The 23,289-nt window shown below is 40.5% G+C and overlaps 1 protein-coding gene across 1 annotated transcript in view; it reads right to left on the bottom strand.

The window, feature by feature from the left end:
- Positions 1–23,289, bottom strand: part of LOC109918784 (armadillo repeat-containing protein 2-like) — a 119,497-nt gene that overhangs the window by 61,930 nt on the left and 34,278 nt on the right. Inside the window, exons 5-6 of the mRNA XM_048596695.1 lie at positions 18,079–18,235; positions 7,438–7,633 (exon numbers count right to left, since the gene is read on the bottom strand). Coding sequence (XP_048452652.1) covers positions 7,438–7,633; positions 18,079–18,235 — 353 coding nt within the window. The remainder of the gene's footprint in view (positions 1–7,437; positions 7,634–18,078; positions 18,236–23,289) is intronic.

Raw genomic sequence — 23,289 nt, 5'->3', positions numbered from 1 at the left:
GCAATGACCCATCATACTACTCAAGCTGGCTGGGTCTGATGATGAGGCCACTTTGGCAGGCAGTAGCAAGACGGACTACCTTCCTCTCTACATCACATCCGGATCCCTGTCCTGGAAGCAAATTTGCCTTTTCTTTGCGACTGTGTCAGGGTCAAACACCTCAATGTGATGGGTAGTTCCTGGCTTGCACATCTGATGTCATGTGCTTTAAATATGGATTGAAGCATGTAAGCCAAAAGATCTCGAGTACTTCTGCCACACAGTTCCCCAAGAATTGTGTGTAACAGCTCATCTCCATGATAAATGGAGGTGAAAGCCAGAAAACTGCACAAGAAAATTTGTCCCAGCCCAAGGCACACTGCACACCATGAAAGCAGAATGATTTAACTGCAACCATTCTTTTTCATCATATCTAAACTTCATGATTCCATTTTATGACTCATTGTAATTTTTAAAATATAAAGTTAGTTTTAAAACTCATTATTTAATAATTTTCCCTTATCCAGGAAGACAAGGTTATTGTTGACATATATGCTGCTAAAAGATGCAGATGAACAGCTTTTGATTAGCTCTTCAGATTTTCTTGTTACTTCTAAAAATGCTCCAATTGCTGACATCTTGAGGAAAGATTGCAAATGCACTATGAATTTCATACTTTACACAGGAAACGAATGTTTGACTAGAATGCAAAATAATTATATTTATGAATATCCAGGTTTAGCTAAACTCCTTTCGGTGAAGATAGGTGTGCATACATTATAATTGTGTTCACAGCAGTTATGGAAAAAGGATAAGCAGCAAACAATAGTGCAAATTTAGGGATAACACAGTGCGGAGCTGGAGGAACACAGCAGGCCAGGCAGTATCAGAGGAGGAGGAAAGTTGACGTTTCGGGTTGGGACCCTTCTTCAGAAATGGGGGAGGAGGAAGGGAGCTCCAAATTAAATAGAGAGAAGAGGGATGGGGCTGGGGAAGGCAGGTGGGACGGTGATAGGTGAGTGTAGGTAGGCAGTGGTAGGGATTGGTCAGTGAGGTAGGAGGAGCAGATAGGTGGGAGAGAAGATGGACAGGTTGTGTCAGGTCAAGGAGGCAGGGATAAGAGGGATGGTTGGACAGGGGATGAGGCTGGGGTTGGGGAGACTTTGAAACTGATAAAGTCCACATTTAGACCATTGAGTTGTAGGCTCCCAAGGCAGAATATGAGGTGTTGTTTCTCCAGTTTCCAGGTGGCGTCATTGTGACACTGGAGGAGGCCCAGGATGGACATGTCGCTCAGGAAGTGGGAGTGGGAGGGGGAGTTGAAATAGTTTGTGACTGGAAGGTGGTGTCGTTTGTCGTGTACAAAGCACAGGTGCACTACAGAGCGGTCTCCGAGCCTCCGCTTGGTCTCACCAATGTAGAGGAGGCCACATTGGGAGCAGCGGATGCAATAGACCACATTGACGGATGTGCAGGAGAACCTCTGTCTGATGTGAAAAGTTTGTTTGGTGCCTTGGATGGAGGTGAGGGGGGAGGTGTAGGGGCAGGCGTAGCACTTCCTGCGGTTGCAGGGAAAGATGCCGGGGGTGGTGGGGCGAGTGGGGAGTATGGGGCGGCCGAGGGAGTCGTGGAGAGAGTGGTCCCTACGAAAGGCAGATAGGGGTGGGAAGGGAAATATATCTTTGGTTGTGGGGTCGGATTGCAGGTGGCAGAAGTGGCAAAGAATGACATATTGAATATGGAGGTTAGTAGGGTGATATGTGAGGACAAGGGGGATTCTGTCTTTGTTTTTGTTGGGGGGAGGGGATGTGAGGCCAGAGGTATGGGAAACGTAAGAGATCTGAGGGCAGAGGTGTGGGAAATGCAAGAGAAACGCATTAGACAGAGGTGCACCTGCACATCCGCTAATGTGGTCTATTGCATCCACTGCTCCTGATGTGGCCTCCTCTACATCGATGAGACCAAGCGGAGGCTCGGAGAGTGCTTTGTAGAGCACCTGCGCTCTGTTCGCGACAAACGACAACACCTTCTGGTCGCAAACCATTTCAACTCCCCCTCCCACTCCCTGGGCAACATGTCCATCCTGGACTGCCTCCAGTGTCACAATGATGCCACCCAGAAACTGGAGGAGCAGCACCTCATATTCCATCTTGGGAGCCTACAACCCAATGGTCTAAATGTGGACTTTACTAGCTTCAAAATCTCCCCACCCCCGGCCTCATCCCATGACCAACCCTCCCTCTCATCCCTACCTACTTGACCTGACACAACCTGTCCATCTTCTCTGTCACCTATCTGCTTCTCCCACCTCACTGACCAAACTGCACCACTGCCTACCTGCACTCACCTATCACCATCGCATCTACCTTCCCCATCCCCACCCCTCCTCTCTATTTATTTCGGAGCTCCCTTGCCCCTCCCCCATTTCTGAAGAAGGGTCCCGACCCGAAACATCAACTTTCCTACTCCTCTGATGCTGCTTGGCCTGCTGTGTTCCTACAGCTCCGCACTGTATTATCTCTGACTCCAGCATCAGCTGTTCTTACTATCTCCGAGTGCAAATTTAGAGTTGGAAGAAGCCTAATTGCAGTGACTGGGAAAGTGATCTTAGTTTAAAAGCCATTAGGTTCAGCACATTTATTCAAATTCTCTGAAAGAATTATTTTTTAGTCACGTTGCTCCTGTTCACATATCTTTACAATTTTTTAAAACGTTTCAAACATTGGTATTAGAAGATATGTGAGATAACATATTCTTCTGCCCCACACATCTCAAATATTCAGGAAGGAACTACACAAGTTTGAATAATTAGATTAACCATTCTATTTGTTAGTAGTCCACTGAAGTTTTCATTTTTTTAAAAACTTGGTCCATCTTCCCTTCAATATTTTTAATTGAATTACACAATAAGCATCAATAGTTGTCTCTATTGAAGAGACTTTTCTTGTAATTATTCCTTTTCTTGTAATTATTCCTTTTCTTGTAATAAGTCCACACTTGCTGTTCTTTTTTTTAACACCATGTGAAAAAGCGCTGAACTTATCTTTTTAGCTCAGGCCTAAATGTAAGAAATGAGTACACTAATTTTTCTTATCAGAATTTATTCATATTTAGTGTGTCACATTACTAGATTCTGTTTCACCAAGATAGCCTAGTAAAGCATACTTACAAAAGTAAGACTAACTTGTGCACCTCAATAAATGTAATACAAAATACAATGTGGTACAAATAAGTTTTTGAAAAATTAATGCCAACTTTGGAAAAGGACTTGCATGACACCAACATAAAGATCTATAGATTGGTGGACCCAGAGTTAGATTCTCCCAGTCCTGAGTTCCTACTCAGTGATTTTGCTGTAAGGAAATACTGAGCAGTTGCCTGATGCCTCACCAGTGGCCAGAAAAGAGAATCAGACAGTGATCATGACAATTTGATCCAAAAATATTTTAAAATTACTTGAGCAATTTTTATATTTTTGTTTCTAATTCCAACCCATCTCTCACTTTCACGAGATCCGAGCCCAATTCATCTCTTCCTTTCCTTGATTTCTCTATCACCTTTTCTGGAACAGGCTATCAATAAATATTCACTATTACCTAAGGTAATATACAATACTGCAGGTGCTATAAATTTGAAATAAGAAAAAAGGAGCCGGAAAAACTCATCAATCAAGAGCATCTATGTAGAGAGACAGAATTAACATTACAAGACCATTGACCTGAAACATTAACGCGTTTTATTTCCACAGATGTTGCCTAACGTTGAGTTTTTCTAGCTTTTTTATTCATTATAACTCCACTGACTGCCATAGTTACTTCGACTAAACGTCCTTACATTTTACTTCCTGTAAAGATTTCATTCCATTCTTCTAGTTTTTCTGTCTCTAAGTATCGATTCAGATGTCACAACTTTTTACGCCAGTACTTCTGATATGTCTTCTCTTCTTTTCCTCAACCAAGGATCCCTGTCCAAAGTGGTTGCCAGGGCCCTTGACTATGAGCAACCCATTTCCCACATGTCTGTTCTCACCCCTTCTTCTCCCTCCCAGAACTATAATGAGGCTGTCACTGTCTTCACCTCCAATCCCACCAACCTCTGTATTCAACAGAATACCAGCATAATGCTACCATCAAACAGACTTTCCCCTCTCATTATTTTGCATTACAAAAGAACTGTTTCCTCTGACACCCTGGTCAACTCCACAATCACCCTCTACACCCTACACCCTTCCAAGATACATTTTCATGTCAGCATACCTGTACCTGTACTTCTACCTCTTCTCTCCTCAACACCCATGGCCTCAAGTTGTACTTCCCAGTGATGTACATGTTCTTTCAATTTAGTGTACTGTATTTATTACCCAATACTATCTGCTCAACAGTTGGAGGATCAAATGCTGATACAACTTTGTGATAACTTTCATAGCATTTTTTGCTTTGATTTTGCTATTGCATTAAAGAAGGAAACTTTTAAGGGAGGGATAAAAATTACAAATTGTATACTGCAATATAACAAATAAATTCAAAGCCAATTTTTCCCATTGTGCTTTTATCTTTTAAAAACAGCTTTTTTTTTTTATTAACTCCTCACAGCTCTGCTATCAGTGCTTAGGAGTATGTTGGGAGTGGAAACCTATTCCCAGATCTTGGTTAATGTTTCTTTCTATGTAGTGATTTTTTGATACTTTGCAAGAGTTGCTTGTAAATTCATTACGTTTCCCTTTCATAGATGTGATAAACTACTTGGTATCCACTTGATGCTTTGCACAGATACTATGAACAAGAAATTGGTAAGTTTCATGTGCAAAATTATGGGGGCACCAAATTATGATAACACACAATACACACCATAGTGTTAAAATGTTTATGATAATTAATTGACAGTTTACACATAGACACAACTGTCAATGATCCCAAGGGTATACTTGAACATAGAATAGCAAAATATACAGAAAAAGATAATCAATGCAAAATAATTATACAACTCCACCAATTTATTATTTTTATGGAAATGTGAGTTTCTGAAGCATAGAAGTTAATTATATTTAGATAAGATAGCATAATTCAATCTCAATTTCAAAGTAATTCATTCTGTCCTTACCTTTATATTTCATATATTATACCTTAGAAATTCCTATGTCCACACTCAACGGAAATTACCAACACAAGCTTGACATTTTATAATTCTCGCTATTAATATATTTGATGCAGCAAAATCCAAGTACTTTAAGCCAACTTCAACAGGCTGCTGCCAAAGTACCAACAACACATTTCATGCCTCAGGGCCATATGAAACTCAAGAGCACAAAAAGGACATGTTGCATAGAGACATTGTTAACAGCATTCTTTTCTATTCCACAAGCACAGCACATGTTATTGGAGTCAGCAGAGACTTGAAGGAGGAGACAATATGTGTAGATGCAGTATCAAATCGGTCCAATGCAGCACAATCTCCATTAGGGCAAATGCTCTCATATTGAATAGACATAAGGCATAGTTCTAATGGGTGGCACCACTGGTGAGAAGGGAGTAGGTGACAGAGGCAACAACAGCTATGCCTACTTTCCATCAGAATAATGATGGCATGCCCAGCAATGCTTAATTCTACAAAGATGCTGAGGTTCATTGGTCATCAATGAAACAGGTGCTTAGAGAACAGGAAACTTGCAGAGTCCCTAAAGCATTGCAACAAACCAACCTTGACAGGCACTGGGCTTGTGGGGACAGATGGCTCAGAGATACAAAGATCAGTGGACAGGTTACAGACAGCTCCTCCATAGCAGGGGAGTGGAGCTGAGCCATGAAAACGTTGAGGAGCAAATTGCTAAAATGATGGCATTTGCTCAAGGCTGTTCTGGCCATGACCCTGACATTGTCGAAGGAAACAATGACAGAGGCATAAAGGTTAAAGTGCGTTCTGTACTAGCATCTCAAGGATCCCTCAACTTAGAAGTAGCCTCATGGACATTTAGTGCACTAGAGTCAGAAGGCCAGCAGGCTGCTCCACATCATCTCAAAAACATTGGTTTTTCTCATTCTTTCACAGGGTGTGGGTATCTCTAGCTAGGCCAGTATTTATTGCACATCCCTAATTGTCCTTGAGAAAGTGGTGGCGAGGCATTTCATGGACTGCTGCAGTTTACATAGTTTAGGTACACCCACAATGTGGAAACAACCATGAGTGAACACATAAAAGAAAAATAACCTGTACTTATATAGTGCTTTCCACAAAACAGTGGATGTCTCAGAGCCTTTTACAGCTAATTTAGATTTTTGAAGTGTAGTCACTTCAGCAACAATTTTGTGCTCAATGCTTTTACTAAGGGCCATTCATAGGATTGGCTGGAGGCACTTGTGGGATCTTGCAAACTGCTGCTCCTCATTGTATAAGGCAAGCAATGGATATCCTATTTATAATAACTATAGAGGCCTGTTTTTTGAAGACAAAAAGAGCATGCATGCACTGCACCTGTTTCAACTCAGCAAAATGGCGACAACCAATGGTTCATTTCTCAAGATAATGTTATAACCAATCAGAATTGACATGCCTGGTTTAAAATTTAAACAAGGCCTGGCAGTTAACTATCAATCAGCATTAATGGTGTGGAGTGGAGATGAGCCATGAAAGCGTTGAGCAGCAAATTGCTAAAATGATGATGTTTGCTGAAGGCTGTTCTGACCATGACCCTGACATTGTCGAAGGAAACAATGACAGAGGCATAAAGGTTAAAGTGCATTCTGTACTAGCACCTCAAGAATGCACTCTCTTTGACAATGCCTATACCGAAGTTGATTTGCAAACCAATCAGCACTCTCCTCTCATGCAGTATAAATGATAGTTTTCCATTTGAATTGATATTTCTTGTGAATTGTTCTAATGAGTACAAAGCGAAAAACTTTGACAAAATGTGTCTTTTCTCAGCAGTCATTTTATTTGTGTTCTTGCTTTACTGCAGCTAGCAAGCTGCTGAAGCTTCAATATCCCTATCTGCCTTCAACAAAATTCCCACATTAAATTAGTGTTAATAACACCTTAACCACCTAAAATGAACACTGGGCCAGCAAGCTCCAGTTACCACCCTGTAAAAACTGATCAGCAGCGGTAAGATATCAGGATGCATATCTGACATGTTCTCTCACAACTTTCCCATCTCACTGGCCCATCTCCAAAGGGCCTGGAAATTTCAGATCTCATTTCTGTTGCTTGAAACAAAGTCATGTTGACAATGGCTCCACTCATATACAAAAAAGAACCATGTCAACTATTGATAGGAACAAGGAGCCTAAGACCAGAATTATTCTTTTAAATCAAAACAGTTTTGCAATATTAATTCATCAACAGCTTATTATATAATTGTATTTTAGGCAAAATTATCATTTCACTTCCAAATGCTCTGTTTGGCTATGTGCTGTATAAATAATAGTAACTTAAATCAAAATATTTAGATCATGCATGTACCTGCCAAGGCTAGTCTGTGTTGATAGAGAGCCCACATATTCCCTTATCCTAGTAGGCAGGATCATCCTCTCTCCAGCACATTCTGGGCTCTTATTTGCTAAGATTTTCATATTAAAATGTGATAAGGCAGATTCATCAGCATCATGTGAGAAGTCTTTAATGTTGAGAGAGGAATCTGAATTTAATCTCTTTACAGCTGCAAGACAAACAAAAACACTGTATAATTTGGCTTGAATCCTCAATCTGACACCTAGGGACCATATTTCATTATCACGTTGGGAAATTTTCCAATTTGGCAGAATCAGAATCAACTTCACTCCGAAAATCTAACTCCCCCAGACCCCAATATTGACATAAATACAAGGAAGGGGTACAGCGTACATCAGTGGCTAGGAAAACATTTGGGAAGAGGAGGTTTGCTGTATGGGATGGCAGAAAGGCTTTAGTTATGTTTTTGCATTGTATCTGGTTTTATAGTTGTCCAGGCTACAGTGGGGTGGAGGTAATCTGAAGGAAGAGGTGGCGCAGGGAAGAGGTGCCACAATACAACAGTGGGATAGAGATTTCAGAAGATGATGTGCTTGAGGGAACAGCAGAAGTACTTACATACCTTCCAGCCCAAAGTGGAAACATAATTTCCTGCGAGATCTGACAATTTCTGCTTCCAACTGCCAGTGTCTCATTCCTTAGGAAACTCAAATCATAGTGTAACATCCAAATAGTTGCTAAAATATGAAGCGCTGAGCCTCATTTAAATATTTTAATCTCTGCTCTGCTTCTCCAGCATGAGCTGTACGGATACCAACAAAATTGCCATTCTAAAACTGGAAGTAGCTACATTCAGGATTCATTGAGTTTGGACTTCACGTTTTAGTAATTTATATACCTTCTTCCCAGTCAATTGTGGGGGACTTGATTTGATTTGATTAGACTTATTTATTACTGTCACATGTACTGAGACACGTGAAAGGTATTGTTTTGTGTGCTAACCATACAAATCATACCTTACATAAGTACATCAGGGCAACAGAACAGAATGCAGAATATAGTGTTACAGCTAGAAAGATGAAGAGAAAGATCACCTTTAATAGATCAGAGGTCCATTCATAAGTCTGATAACAGTGGAAAAGAAACTGTTCTTCAATCTGTTGGTATGTGTTTCAAACTTTTGCATCTTTGGCCCAATGGAGGAGAGTATAACCAAGGTGGGAGGGGTCTTTGATTATGTTGACTGCTTTCCTAAGGCAGCTGAAAGTGTTGATGGAGTCAATGGAAGGAAGGCTGATTTTTGTGATGGGCTGGGCTGCATTCATAATTCTCTGTAATTTCTTGCAGTCTTGGGTAAAGCAGTTGCCATACCGAGTTGCGATGCATTCAGACAGAATGCTTTCTATGGTGTAGCTATAAAAATTGGTAACAGCCTTTGTGGGCATGCTGAATTTCCTTCGCCTTCTGAAGAAGTAGAGGCATTGGTGTGCTTTCCTGACTGTAAACAATTAGGCAGAAGATACAAATGTTTGAAAATATCTACCAACAGATTCAAGAACAATTTCTTCCCCACTGTTATCAGACTTATGAATGCACCTCTGATTTATTAGAGATGATCTTTCTCTGCATTCTCTCTGTAGCTGTAACACTATATTCTGCATTCAGTTCTATTACCTTGATGTACTTATGTAAGCTATGACTTGTCTGGTTAGCATACAAAACAATATCTTCACTGTATCGCAGTACATGAGATAATAATAAATCAAATCTAATCAAATCAAGTCCCCTATGATTGGCTGGGAAGAAGGTTTATAAATTACTAGAAATTGAAGCCCAAACTCAATGAGCCCTGAATGTATCTACTTCCAGTATCGACAAGGATACATTGTTGGTGGTATTTACTCTTTAGGAACTTGAAGCTCTTGACTGCCTCCACCTCAGCACCATTCATACAGACAGAGACAAGTCCTCCATTCCGCTTCCTGAAGCTGATGACCAGCTCCTTCATTTTGCTGACATTGAGGGAGAGATTGTTGTCTTTACACTACGCCAGTGGGCTGTCTATCTCTTTCCTATACTCTGTCTTGTTGGTTTTTTGAGATCTGGCCCACTACAGTGGTGTTATCAACAAATTTGTAAATGCAGTTAGAGCTGAATTTGGCCACACAGTCATGATTGGACAAGGAGTATAATAAGGGGCTGAGTACACAGCCACAGGGGCACCAAGGTTGAGGATTATTGTGGTGGTGTTGTCGCCTATCCTTACCGATTGCAGTTTGCATTTCAGGAAGTCAAGGATCTAGTTGCAGAGCGGGGTGTAGAGTTCTAGATCTCAAAGTTTGGAGATGAGTTTTCTTAGAATTCTGGTGATAAAGGCAGAGCTAAAGTCAATAAATAGGAGTCTGACATAGGTGTCCTTCTTATCCAGTTGTTCCAGGGATGAGTCTAGGACCAGCCAGGGAGAGGGCATTTGCCATAGACTAATTGTGATGGTAGGCGAATTGTAGTGGATGAAAGCAATCTGGGAGGCAGGAGTTGATGTGTGCCATTACTAACTTCTCAAAGCATTTCATAATAATGGATGTCAGAGCTATCAGGTGGTTGTCATTAAGGCGTATTGCCTGACTTTTCTTTGGCACCAAGAAGATAGTGGTCTCCTTGAAGCAGATGGGAACCTCACATTATTGTAAGAGAGGTTAAAGATGTCTGCAAGTACTCTCGCCAGCTGGTCCATGCAGGATTTGAGTGCACAGCGAGGGACTCCTTCTGGGCCAGTCGGTTTCCATTGGTTCACCCCCACATAGGCTGATCTGACATCTGCAGTGGCGACTGTGGGTACAGGTGCATCCAAGGCTGTCAGGGTAGTTGACATCATTTCACTGACCTTCTGTTCTTAACAAGCATAGAATGCATTGAGCTCATCAGGAATTCTATTCGACTTCACTTTGAAGCCCGTTATATCATGTAAGCCTTGCCACAGTTGACAAGTGCTCGGGTGGTTAGTCTGGGATTCTAGTTTAATCTGGTATCGTTTCGTGGGATCCCAATGGCTTTTCAAAGATTGTACCTAGATTTCCTGTGTAGGTCATGGTCACCCGACTTGAATGCCTCAGACCTGGGCTTCAGTAGGGAGTGGATCTTCTGGTTCATGCATGGTCTCTGGGTGGGGAACACTCAGATTAACACTCTTGGAATGCAATCCTCTATACACTTACTAATGAAGTCTGTGATGGTAGTGGCGTATTCATTTAGGTTGCCTGCCGAGTTCTTGACTCCAGACTAGCCCAGCAACTCCAAGCAGTCACGTTTGAGCTTGTCTGTTACCACAGACCAGCACTGTAGACTTTCAGTACCGGATCGTCATGCATCAGTTTTTGCTTGTATGCCAGCAGAAGGAGCAGAGCCTTATGGTCTAATTTACCAAAATGTGGGCAGGGAATCGAGCAGTAGGTGTCTTTGATGGTTGTGTAGCAATGGTCCAGGCTGTTTGGGCCTGTGGTGGGACAGAAGACGTGTTGATGTATCTTAGTAGGACACCCTTGAGGTTGGCCTGGTTGAAGTCACTGACTACGGTAAACAAGGCGTCGGTATATTCCATCTCAAGGCTATTTATAATGGTGTATATTTCATCAAGTACGCTCTTCACTTCAGCATGGGGATTAAAATTCACCCATTATAATACATGAACACAGTAGGAACATACATCAAAATAGCAGAACTGATTGTAACTTAGTAAAATCATAGGTCAAATTTAGTAGCATTCCGAGTATATGGCAAATGAAGAAATTTTGGAAAGGCAGTTCTTGTCTGGGTGTATCACTGCATTTTAAAGATGGTGCAGACACTGGGGATGCTTTGGTCAGATATCCAGCGAGTGGCGACTTGTTCAAGAAATGCTACATCATAAAAATTCAGACATGAATGATGCCATAGATGAGTAGCAAATAATTAATGAGGCAAGTTTGATAAGATAGGGTGAGAAACCCTCCTAAAAACATGAAGCACCAGATTAGCCAGAAAAAAGTATGATTGAACAGTCTGTTTCCACTGCTTTTTGAGACTGTGTTCTAAAGACTTATGACTTTCTTAGAGAAAAAGACATTCTCCTTATCTCTGTATCCAGTGGACAACACCTTATTTTTAAGACCTCTGGTTCTAGATCCTCCATCAAGAAACACCCTTTTACATGCACCCTATCAATATTCCTCATGATCTTCTGTATTTCGATCAATCACCACTCACTTTATTAAACTCCAGCAGATACAAGCCTGACCTGTCCTACCTTCCCTTATAAGACAAAAAGCCCAATCCAGTTATTTGTATAATAAACCTTCTCCAAACTGTTTCCATTGCACTTATATTCTTCTTGAAGTAAGGAGACCGGTACTATGCACTGTGGTCTAGATACGGTCTCACCAATGAATACCTGAAATATAATCTCCCTACTTTTGCATTCAGTTCCCCGCACAACAAATGATAACATTCTAGTAGGTTTCTTTATCTGCATTTTAATGCATTGAAATTCATGCACTAGGAAAACCCAAATCTCTTCATCTTAGAGGTCTGCGATCTCTCAACATGCAACATAGAACAGTACAGCACAGTACAGGCCCTTCAGCCCACGATGTTGTGCCAAACTTTTACCCTAAAACTAAGGGCTATCTAACCTCCACCCCTACCTTATACTATCATCCATAAGCCTGTCTATTAGCCGCTTAAATGCCACTAATGAAGCCGACTCCACTACCCTCTGCATTCTCTGACGTCTCCCCTATATCTACCTCCACTTACTTTAAAACTATGCCCCCTCGTAATAAGTACCTCAACCCTAGGAAAAAGTCTCTGGCTGTCCACTCTATCTATACCTCTGATCATTCTGTACACCTCTATCAAGTCACCTCTCATCCTTCGTTGTTCTAAAGAGAAAAGCCCTAGGTTTTCTTTTATTCATTCACGGGATGTGGGCATCGCTGGCCAGGCAGCATTTACTGCCCATCCCTAATTGCCCAGAGGGCAGTTCAGAGTCAACCACATTGCTGTGGGTCTGGAGTCACATGTTGGCCAGACCAGGTAAGGGTGGCAGTTTCCTTCCCTAAAGGACATTAGTGAAGCAGGCGGTTTTTTCCAACAATTGACAATGGATTCATGGTCATCGTTAGATTCTTAATTCCAGGTATTTATTGAATTCAAATTCCACCATCTGCCGTGGCGGGATTCAAACCCGTGTCTCTAGAACATTATCTGGGTCTCTGGATTAACAGTCCAGTGATAATACCACTAGGCCATTACCTCCCCTGGTAATATGCTTCTTTTATTCTTCCTGCCAAAGTGGAGAATTTCACATTTTCCCACATTATAATCCACTTGCCAGATCTTTGACTACTCACTTAACCTATATACGCATTTGTAGTCTCCGTATGTCCTCGTCACAATTTGAGTTTATAAGTTCATAAGATATAGGGGTGGAATTAGGCCATTTGACCCATCAAGACTGCTCTGCCATTCGATCACGCCTGATATGCTCCTCACCCTCATTTTCCAGCCTTCTCCTTATAATCCTTCGACCCGTTCCCAATTAAAAATCTGTCTAATTCTTCCTTAAATTTACTCACTGTCCCAGCATTCACTGCACTTTGGGGTAGCGATTTCCACAGATTCACCACCCCTTAGGAGAAGTAGTTTCTCCTCAATTCTGTTTTAGATTTGCTACCCCATATCCTACAACTATGACCTCTCATCCTAGAATGCCCCACAAGAGGGAGCATCCATTCCACATCCATGTTATCCATACCTTTAATTATCCCGAATACCTCAATTTGATATCCCCTCATTCTTCTAAATTCCAGAGGGTATGGGCCTACACTGTTCAATCTCTCTTCATACAACAAACCTCTCATCTCTGGGATCAATCTAGTGAACCTCCTCTGAACTGCCTCCAATGCCACCACATCCTTCCTCAAATAAGGGGACCAAAACTGTGCACAATATTCCAGGTGCAGTCTCACCAATGCCTTGTATAGTTGCAACAATGCTTCCTTGCCTTTATATTCTATTCCATTAGGTATAAAGGCCAACATTCCATTCGCTTTCTTTATCATCTGCTGTACCTGCATGCTAGTTTTCTGTGACTCATGAACGAAGACACCCAGATCCCTCTGCGCTGGAGTATCCCAAAGTCTCTCCTCATTTAGATAGTAGGTTGCCTTCCCATTTCTCCAACCAAAATGCACGACCTCACACTTCTCCACATTAAACTCCATCTGCCACATTTTGGCCCACTCTTCTAACCTACCAATATCCATTTGTAAGGTTCTTATTTCCTCTTTGCTATTTACCATCCCGCCTATTTTTGTGTCATCCTCAAATTTGGCTATAGAGCCTTCTATCCCTGTATCCAAGTCGTTAAGGTAGATTGTAAATAGCTGGGGTCCAAGGACTGAAACCTGTGGGACCCCACTTGTTACTTCTTGCCACCGGAAAATAACCCATTTATCTGGACTCTCTGTCTTCTGTCCATCAGCCAGTCACCTATCCAAGCTAATAAATTACTCCTCATCCCATATGATCCAACATTCTGAATTAAATTTTTGTGCGGCACTTTATCAAACGCATTCCAGAAGTCCAGATATATTACATCTACAGGATCCCCATTATCCACTTTGCTTATCACATCTTCAAAGAACTCTAGCAAATTAGTCAAACATGATTCGCCCTTCATAAAACCATGTTAACTCTGACAGATAGCATTTTGACTTTCCAAAGGTCCTGATTAATTGATTCTAACACTTTCCCAATAACAGATGTTAAGCTAACCGCTCGGTAATTTCCCACATATTGCCTCCCTCCCTTTTTGAATAAGGGCATTACATTAAGATTTTTCCAATCCACTGGAACCTTTCCCGTGTCCAGGGGATTGTGAAATATTGTAATCAATGGATCCATTATCTCTGCCGCCACTTCCTTTAATACTCTAGGATGTAGGCCAACAGGCCAGGGGAACTTGTCTGCCTTCAATCCTAATAGTTTGCTGAATACTTTTTCCCTATGAATGTTGGTTGTTCTAAGTTCTACCCTCTCTATTGCCTCTGACTTGCCTGTGCCAATAGAAATCGGACTATTGTCCTCCACCGTGAAAACTGAGCCAAAGTATTGATTTATCATCTCTGCCATTTCAGTGTTCCCCACTATTAACTCTCTGATTTCATCTTCTAAAGGACCAACATTCACATTAGCTACTCTCTTCCCTCTTATATACCTATAGAAGCTTTTTCTATCCTTTTTGACATTTCGTGCTGCTAGTTTTCTTTCATATTTTATCTTAGCTCTTTTCTTTTAAAATTTTTTTTATTTTTTATCATCAGAAAATTTACCAACCATAACTTTGATCCCTTTATCGAAGTCATTTAGAATAGTTGCAAAATGTTGAGACCCCAGCACACACTTGTTAGATATTGCCAAATAGAAAATAACCCATTGATGGCTACTCTGTTTCCTGTTAGTTGTCCAATCTTTTATCCATACCAGTATATGTTACCCCCATACCATGAACCTTGTCACTGCCTGATTGGCTTGTGATTTGCAGGTCTTTCTGAAAAAAAGAGGCACCATAAATTTGTAGGAACTGCCAATGCTGGAGTCTGAGATAACAAGGTGTAGAGCTGGATGAACACAGCAGGCCGGGCAGCATCAGAGGAGCAGGAAAGCTGATGTTTCGCGTCTGGGCCCTTCTTCATTTTTCTGAAGAGGGGTCCAGACCCGAAACATCAGCTTTCCTGCTCCTGTGATGCTGCCTGGCCTGCTGTGTTCATCCAGCTCTACACCTTGTTATCTTTACCATAGATTTGTCACTGCCTCTCCAGCCGGCAAATGAGACCCTGATGTCTTATTTTCCACCTGTTAATTAGTTTCTATCTTCTCAGGTGCTGCTAGACTGATTGAGTACTTCCAGCATGCTTTTTGTTTCTCTTTACCTTACTACACATAAAGAGACAATATATAACTTCTCAAATGTTAAATGAATTAAACAAGTTAGTAAACATAGGAGTAGGAATAGGCCGATCAGCACCTTGAGCCTGATCTACCATTCAAAAACATAGTTGATGTTCTATCTCAACACCATATTCCCATGGGATCTTCATATTCCTTAAATAAAAACAGAAAACGCGGGAGAAACCCAGCCGGTCTGGCAGCATCTGTGCACAGAGAAGCAGAGTTAACATTTCAAGTTTGATTCTTCTTCAAAACTACAAGGACTGGAAAATTGTGTTTTTTACACTGTTGACAGAGGAGGAAGCGGACTGAGTGGAACAGATGGGAAGGGTGCTCAAAGCAAAAGACAAAGAAACTGTTAATGGTATTAAAAAGAACAAAATGGATGTAAAATATGTGTGAAAAGGAGAAAAGGGGGTCACTATACAAAGCAGAGCAAAGCCAACAAGACACGGTGGAGATGCTGGGGGCACAGATGAACGACAGAGGTCAGGCTCTGAAGTTGCTGAACTCAATGTGGAGTTCTGAAGGCTGCAAAGTACCTAAGTGGAGAATGGAGTGCTGTTCCTCTACCTCTCTTGATGTCAATCATAACTAGAAATTTATTACTCTCTGCTTTGAATTTACGTTATGACTGAGCTTCTAAATGAAGATGTTCCTCATTACCTCAGTCCTAAATAGCTTGTCTTTTATTCTGAGATTATATTCACTAGTTCTGGACAAAAAAGCCTGAGGAAATATCCTTTCTGCATCTATATCTTTTATCTCTTTACGATTTTGTAAGTTTGTCCGAGATTGTTTTTCACTCTTCTGAACTCCAGAAATACAGGCCCAACCTGTTCAATTTCACCTCACAGGTCAGTCCCACCATCCTAGGAGTCAGTCTGGTAAACCTCTGCTGTATTCCCTTTATGGCAAGTATATCCTTCCCCTGGCAAGAGGACCAAAACAGCACCCAGTACTCCATAAGTAATCTTGCCAGTGTTCTATGAAACTAAAGCATGACATTTTTTTTTCTCTGGTACTCAAATCCTCTTGTGATAAATGCTCGTATGTTTTTTGCTTTCCAAATTGCTTGTTGCAATCTTTCTCGCTAATGGACAAGGACACCTAGGCCCTTTTGAACATCAACACTTTCCAATCTCTCATCATTTAATACATATCTACATTTTCATTCCTCCTACCAAAGTGGAAAACTTCACATTTATTCACATCATATTTCATCTATCTTGCCCAGTCATTCAGCCTGTCTAAATTCCCTTTTGCATTTGCTTCACAATTGAAATTTCTACCATGTTTTGTATCATCTGCAAATTTGAATATATTACAATTGCCCTCACATTTAAATGATTGATAGATTGTGAACAGCTGGGGCCCATGCTTTTCTTTGCTGTACTCCATTGGTCAAAGTCTGCTAACCTGAGAATGATCTGCTTATTCCGACTCTCTACTTCCTGCCTGTTAACCAATCCTCAAACCCTTCTATTATATGATCCCAAAAGCCACGTGCTTCAAATTTTGCTTACTAACCTCTTGTGTGCGACTTTATCGAAACCCTTCTGAAAGTCCAAATGCACCACATCCACTGGTCCCGCTCATCAACTCTGCCAATAACATGTCTTCTCCTTCATAAATCCATGTTGATTCTGTCTAATTAAACAATTATTTTCTAAATCTTCCATAATCACATCCTTTATAACAGATTCTAGTATTTTCCCTAGTGCTGACATTAGACCTGTAGTTCCCTGTTTTCTCTCTCCCGCCTTCCTTTAATAGTGGGTTGCATTTGAAACCCTCCAATCTGAAAGCAGCATTAAAATTTTGAAAACGATCACCAATATAATCACTATCTCTGTTAATCTTTCAATACTCTAGGGTGCAGGTCATTGGTCCCCAGAAATTTGTCAACTTTCACGCCCATTAATTTCTCCAATACTATTTTTATTTCACAAGTACTAACTTCTTTTAGTTCCACATTCTTATTATCCTTGGATCTTAATAATTTCAGGGCAACCTCTTGAATTTTCCTCTGTGAAAATAGAAATAAAGTCCTTATGTAACTGCTCTGCCATTCCTGTTATCAATTCACCTGTCTCTGTCTGCAACTGACTTACATTTGTCTTTGCTATGCTTTTACATTTCATATACCTATAAAAGCATTTACAATGTTTTTTATGTTTCTTGCTATTTTACATTCATATTATCGTCTCTCTTTCTTTACCAATTTATTGGTCTTCCTTTGCTAAATTCTAAAATTTTCCCAATCCTCAAGCTTACAATTTTTTTAGCAACTTTACAAACTTCTTCCTTTGATCTAATAGTATCTTTAACTTCCCTTCACAGGCATGTCCTCTCCATTTTCTGGGTGAGCATTTTTGCTTTAAAGGAATGTTTTTTTGAAAACCAAGCATTAATTCTTTAAATATTTAAGTGTTGCATATCTACCATCAAACCTTCTTAATTGTATTTTGTCCAATCCACTACATCTTATACCTTCATATTGCCCTTGTTTTTATTTAAGGCTCTAGTTTCATACTGAGCTACATTCAAATTCAAATCAAAATTCTATCTCTTGTTAATTAACGAGCTCTTTGATAAAATATTTCAGCATAGAACTATGCACACACACATTGACAGACATGGAGAAAATGAGAAGCCACTTACTTTCTTCAGAATAAATTTCTTTGTCAGGCAGAAGACTTCCGTGAGAAGCTACTTTAAATAGTCGTGCACGAGCATTGCTTACTCTCTTAACCTCTACTGGGTCCAGTGGGGGCTTTGGAATGGGAGGTCCTTCAGGAGAAGTAGGAATTTTTGGTTTCTGTTATGGGAGAAAACAAGAATTTTAAACCGATTAAAATCTTTCAAGATTTTAAAGTCCCATTAAATGCCACTAAACAGCAAAATTCTACGCACAGAAGTCACCTAAAGAAAAAGAAAAGAAAAGCATTCATTCTTAGATCATGCAAACCTCTTAATTAAATTTATATATTAGTATGTGCTCTCCAATATTTGAAGTGTCAGATCTAGATAATATACATCCTTTCTCTGATTCAACGCCAAATGTTGTAAAGAAATACTTTGGGATGCATAAAAGACCACATTCGTGTTTGCTCCACTAATGCTCAATTCTTCAAATTTCAGAACAGTAACCATTGCTGCTCAGTGTGATATTTTCTATTTCCTATACCAAACCTATTATCAGTCAATGTGAATTTACTAATGTTACTGGCAATTTGTGTTCATTAACTTTAAACATAAAACATTTAAGCTCAAAAACCATGAATGGGTTTTTTACAAAGCTGTAATGCCAGTGTAGATGGGATTTACATATGGGGACCTTGCAGAATCTTAATCATGACATACTCCAAAAGAATCATCCAGGAAACTGAATTTTCCAATGGGCAACTTGTAAACTCCATGAACCTTCCCTTCTGATTAACTATTAAACTGACCCCATAAACATCTCACACACCCCAGTTACACCTTCCCCAGATAGCTTAAAACTCCAGACCCTAACCCAACACGCATCTACATCATAATCCTGCTACCATAAAAGCAGCAATGAGCACTTACAGAGCAGGTTGTGTTGGAATCATGTTAAATGATTTTTAATTTTTATACCCCACCTCGTCACCTAACTGCCCACTCATCATGAGGGTATGAATTTGGCCCATGTGTCAACATGACATTCTATCATGGAGAACATCAAAAACATTGGCCTTATCTGCCTACCACATGGATAAACCAGCAGGAGCAAATACAAAGCAATTAGGGATACAAATCCTGTTTTATATTGCCTTCTTTAACTCAAAAGGAGGTCTTGTGGCACAGGGATAGTGTGCCTGTCTCTGTGCCCAAAGCTCTGGGTTTGAATCATATACCAAATCTTGTTGGCTGTAGAAGGTTATAACATGGTCAGTCAGGTTGACTGTCAGCCTGTAAATCCTTCCAATATTCTAATGGTAGGCAGCAACAGCAGGCATGTTTCCTGGTCAGCAAAACTGCAATGGGCAATGGCAAACCATTGCAGTATCTGCCCATAAGTGGGGACCAATCCAATGGCCCAACTCCTGGATACAAAAACACGAGAATTGACAGATATATTTCACACAGGAGCACTGGGGCCAACAACACTCACCCACTGAGGAAAATTGTCATTACATGACAACATATTACAGGCAGACATTAATAAATTTGCAGGAATGGGTAAATAATTGGAAAATCAAGTTAGCACAGATAAATAGAGTCATAGTGTTATAAAGCATGAAAACACACCCTTTGGTCCAACTAGTCCATGCCAACCATGTTCCCAAACTAAATGAGTCCCACTTGCTCGCGTTTGGCCCATATCCCTCCAAACCTTTCCTATTCACGTACTTACCAAATGTCTTTTCAATATTGTGACCATACCCACATCCGCTAGTTCCTCTGGCAGTTCATTCCACATACGAACCACTGTCTATGTAAAAATGTTGCCCCCCATGTCCTTTTTAAAACTTCCTCCTCTCACCTTCAAAATATGCCCCCTAGTTTTGAACTGCCCCACCCTAAGGAAAAGACCATTGTGATTCACTTATTCTATGCCCCTCCTGATTTTATAAATCTCTGTAAATAAGGTCACCCTTCAACCTCCTATGCTCAGTGAAAAAAGTTACAGCTAATCCAGCCTATTTTTATAACTCAAACCCTCCATTCCCGGCAACATCTTGGTAAATCTTTTCTGAACCCTCTCCAATTTAATAATATCCTTCCTATAGCGGGGTGACCAGAACTGCGCACAGTATTCCAGAAGACGCCTTATCAACGTCTTGCACAACATGATTTCCCAACTTCTGTACTCAAAAGTCTGAGCAATGAAGGCAAGCATGCTAAATGCCTTCTTAACCACTCTGTCTACCTGCAACACAATTTCAAAGAATTATGTACCTGAACCCCTAGGTCTCTCTGTTCTACAACATCAAGGCCCTATCATTAAATGTATAAGTCCTGTCCTTGTTTGTCTTACCAAAATGCAATACCTCTCATTTAGCCAAATTAAACTTCATTTGCCACTGCTCAGCCCATTGACCCAATTGATCAAGATTTCTTTGTAATCTTAGATAACCTTCTTCACTGTCCACTATACCACCGATTTTGGTGTCATCCACAAACTTACTAACCTTGCCTTCTATATTCCATATCCAAATCTTTTGAGAAGTGGTACATTTTAGTAGGAAGGTTAGAGAGGTCCTTTATTATTTGGAAGGTGAAAGCCTAAGTGGGAAGAGGAACAAAGGGATCTCAGAGTATAAATTATAATAACTTGAACCATGAGTTAGTAAGGTCTAAAAACAAATAGGTTTAATTTCTGGAGAGATAGAATTGATAATTAGGTATATTGTACCTTGGTTGACCTGAAGGGGGAGGATGATAAGTTAGAGATTGTGGTACACATTGGAAACAACATAAATGAGATGAGGTCTTGCATCAAGAATTCTGGGAGCTAGGCAGTAAATTAAAATGCAGGGCTGCAAAAGTTGTAAAGTACTAGCAAGTATGGAAATAGAACAGGGAAGACAAATGCATGGCTTAAGAGTTGATGCAGGAGGGAGAGTTGTAGATTCTTGTATCACTGAGGCTATTTCTAAAGAAGGTGGGACCTCTACAAGTGGAACAGTCTGCACCTAACCAGTACGGAACCAGAATCCATACTGGTAGATTTGCTAGTGCTATCGTGAAGGGTTTAAACTTGATCAGCAGAAAGAGGGACACAGTGTTAGTACAGCAGGGATACAGCATAATAAAGGATCCAAAACAGAGAGCTACAAGGGAGTCGGGAGAGGTCTCTACTTTTATGCTAGGAGTATTATAAGTAAGACAGATGAGTTAAGGGCTTGGATTGACAAATGGAATTCTATCCATCACAGAGATGTGCTTGACGGAGGGTCAGGACTAGCAAATCAATATTCCATGGCATAGGACCTTCAGCTGAAACAGGTAGGGTGCATAAGGGGAGGTAGTATTGCATTATTAACTAAGGAGTTAGTAACTGCAGTAGGAAAGGACGATATCCTGGAAAGGTCTTCGAATAAGGCTTTGTGGCCAGAGTTTAGGAAAAAGGGGGCAGTCACATTGTTTGGAGATCTATAATACACTCCCAGCAGTCAGCAGGCAATATAGGAGCAGATATGTAGACAACTCACCGAGGTATGTAATAACAATAATAATAGGGTTTAATAATAAGTAAACCCCTAATAATATGAGGAGATTTCAACTTCCCTAACATTAATTGGGATAGTGTAAAGGGTTTTGATGGGGCAAATTTCTTGACATGTGTTCAGAAGTGGTTTTTATTTCAACATGCAGAGGGACAAACAATGGACAGTGTTGTGCTAAACCTAATTCTGGAAAATGAAGCCAGACAGATGATCAAGTTGGCAGTGAGGGAACATTTTAGTGATAGCGACCACAGCACAGTATGATTTAAGTTTGTTATGGAAAAGGAAAAATATAGTCTGCGAAAAAGGATTTTGGATTGGGGGAAGGCAGATTTTATTAAGAAAGGCAGTATCTGGCAAAAGTAGATTGGGAACAGCTACTTGTACAAACAGTGTGAGGCATTCAAACAGGAAATTGGGAGAGTACAGGCCAGATATGTTCCCTTTAGGGTGAAATGTAGGAGCAGCAAGCCCAGACAATCTGGATGTTTAGGAATATTCAGGACTGGGTAAGATGGAAAAGAAAGGCTTTTAGTAGGTGCAAGTGAAGCAAATCAATGGAAGCCTAGGGAAACATAAAAAGTGGAGGGGCGAAGTTAAGAAAGTAGTTAGAAGAGGAAAGAGAGGGAATGAAAAAAATACTGCCAGATCAAATTAGGGAGAATCCTAAGAAGTTCTATAAGTACATCAAACTTTATTTTAAATGCCACCTTGTGAACCGGCACTCTCGATAAATCGGCAAAAATTACGTACCTCGAAAACTTGTTAGGTTACAAGAAGATATAGATGGATTGGTCAGACTGCCAGATCAGTAGCAGGTGGAATTTAACCCTTAAAAGTGTCAGGTGATGCACTTTAGAAGAAGCAACAAGACAAGGGAGTACTCAATGAATAGCAGAACACTAGGAAGCTCAGAGGAACAGTCAGATCTGGGGTGTCTGTCCACAGGCCCCTGAAGGTGGCTAGACAGGTTAATAGAGTGGTATAAAAGGCATACGGTACATTTGCCTTTATCAGTTGTGGTATAGAATGTTAAAGGAGGCAGGTTATGTACAAAACTTTAGTTAGGCCACAGCTGGAATACTATGTACAGTTCTGGTCGCCACACAATAGAAAGAATGTGATTGCCCTGGAAGGGGTGCAGAGATTCATCAGGATGTTGCCTGGCTTGGAATGTTTTAGTTATAAAAAGAGGCTGGGTAGGCTCAGGTTAATTTCTTTACAGCAGAAAAGGCTAAGAGGGGACAGGGTGGATGGGGAGCAGTTGTTCCCCTTAATTAATGAGAGTCATAATTTTAAGGTGAAGAACAAGTTTAGAAGGGATTTGAGGAAAGGCATTTTCACCCAGAGGATATAGGATATCTTGGATGCACTGCCTAGAAAGCAGTAAACCTCGTAACCTTTGAAAAAGTATGTGGATGAGCACTTGAAATGTATTAATATTCAAGGATATGTGCCAAGTGCTGGAAAGTGGGATTAATGTAGACAGGTTGGCACAGAATTGATGGGCCAAAGGATCTCTTCTGTACTTTATGACTCTATGACCATTAGTGTACTGTGTGCACCAGAATATGGTCATTGGAAAAAAGTATAAGAGCTAAAAGAGAACGTAGAAAGAAGATTTACAAGGATGATATCAGAAATGCGTAAGTGAATATATCAGGAAAGAATGAAC

This window comes from Rhincodon typus, chromosome 5 (genome assembly GCF_021869965.1).
Source record: "Rhincodon typus isolate 14 chromosome 5, sRhiTyp1.1, whole genome shotgun sequence".
Classification (NCBI taxonomy): domain Eukaryota; kingdom Metazoa; phylum Chordata; class Chondrichthyes; order Orectolobiformes; family Rhincodontidae; genus Rhincodon; species Rhincodon typus.
This window is presented reverse-complemented; position numbering and strand designations above follow the sequence as displayed.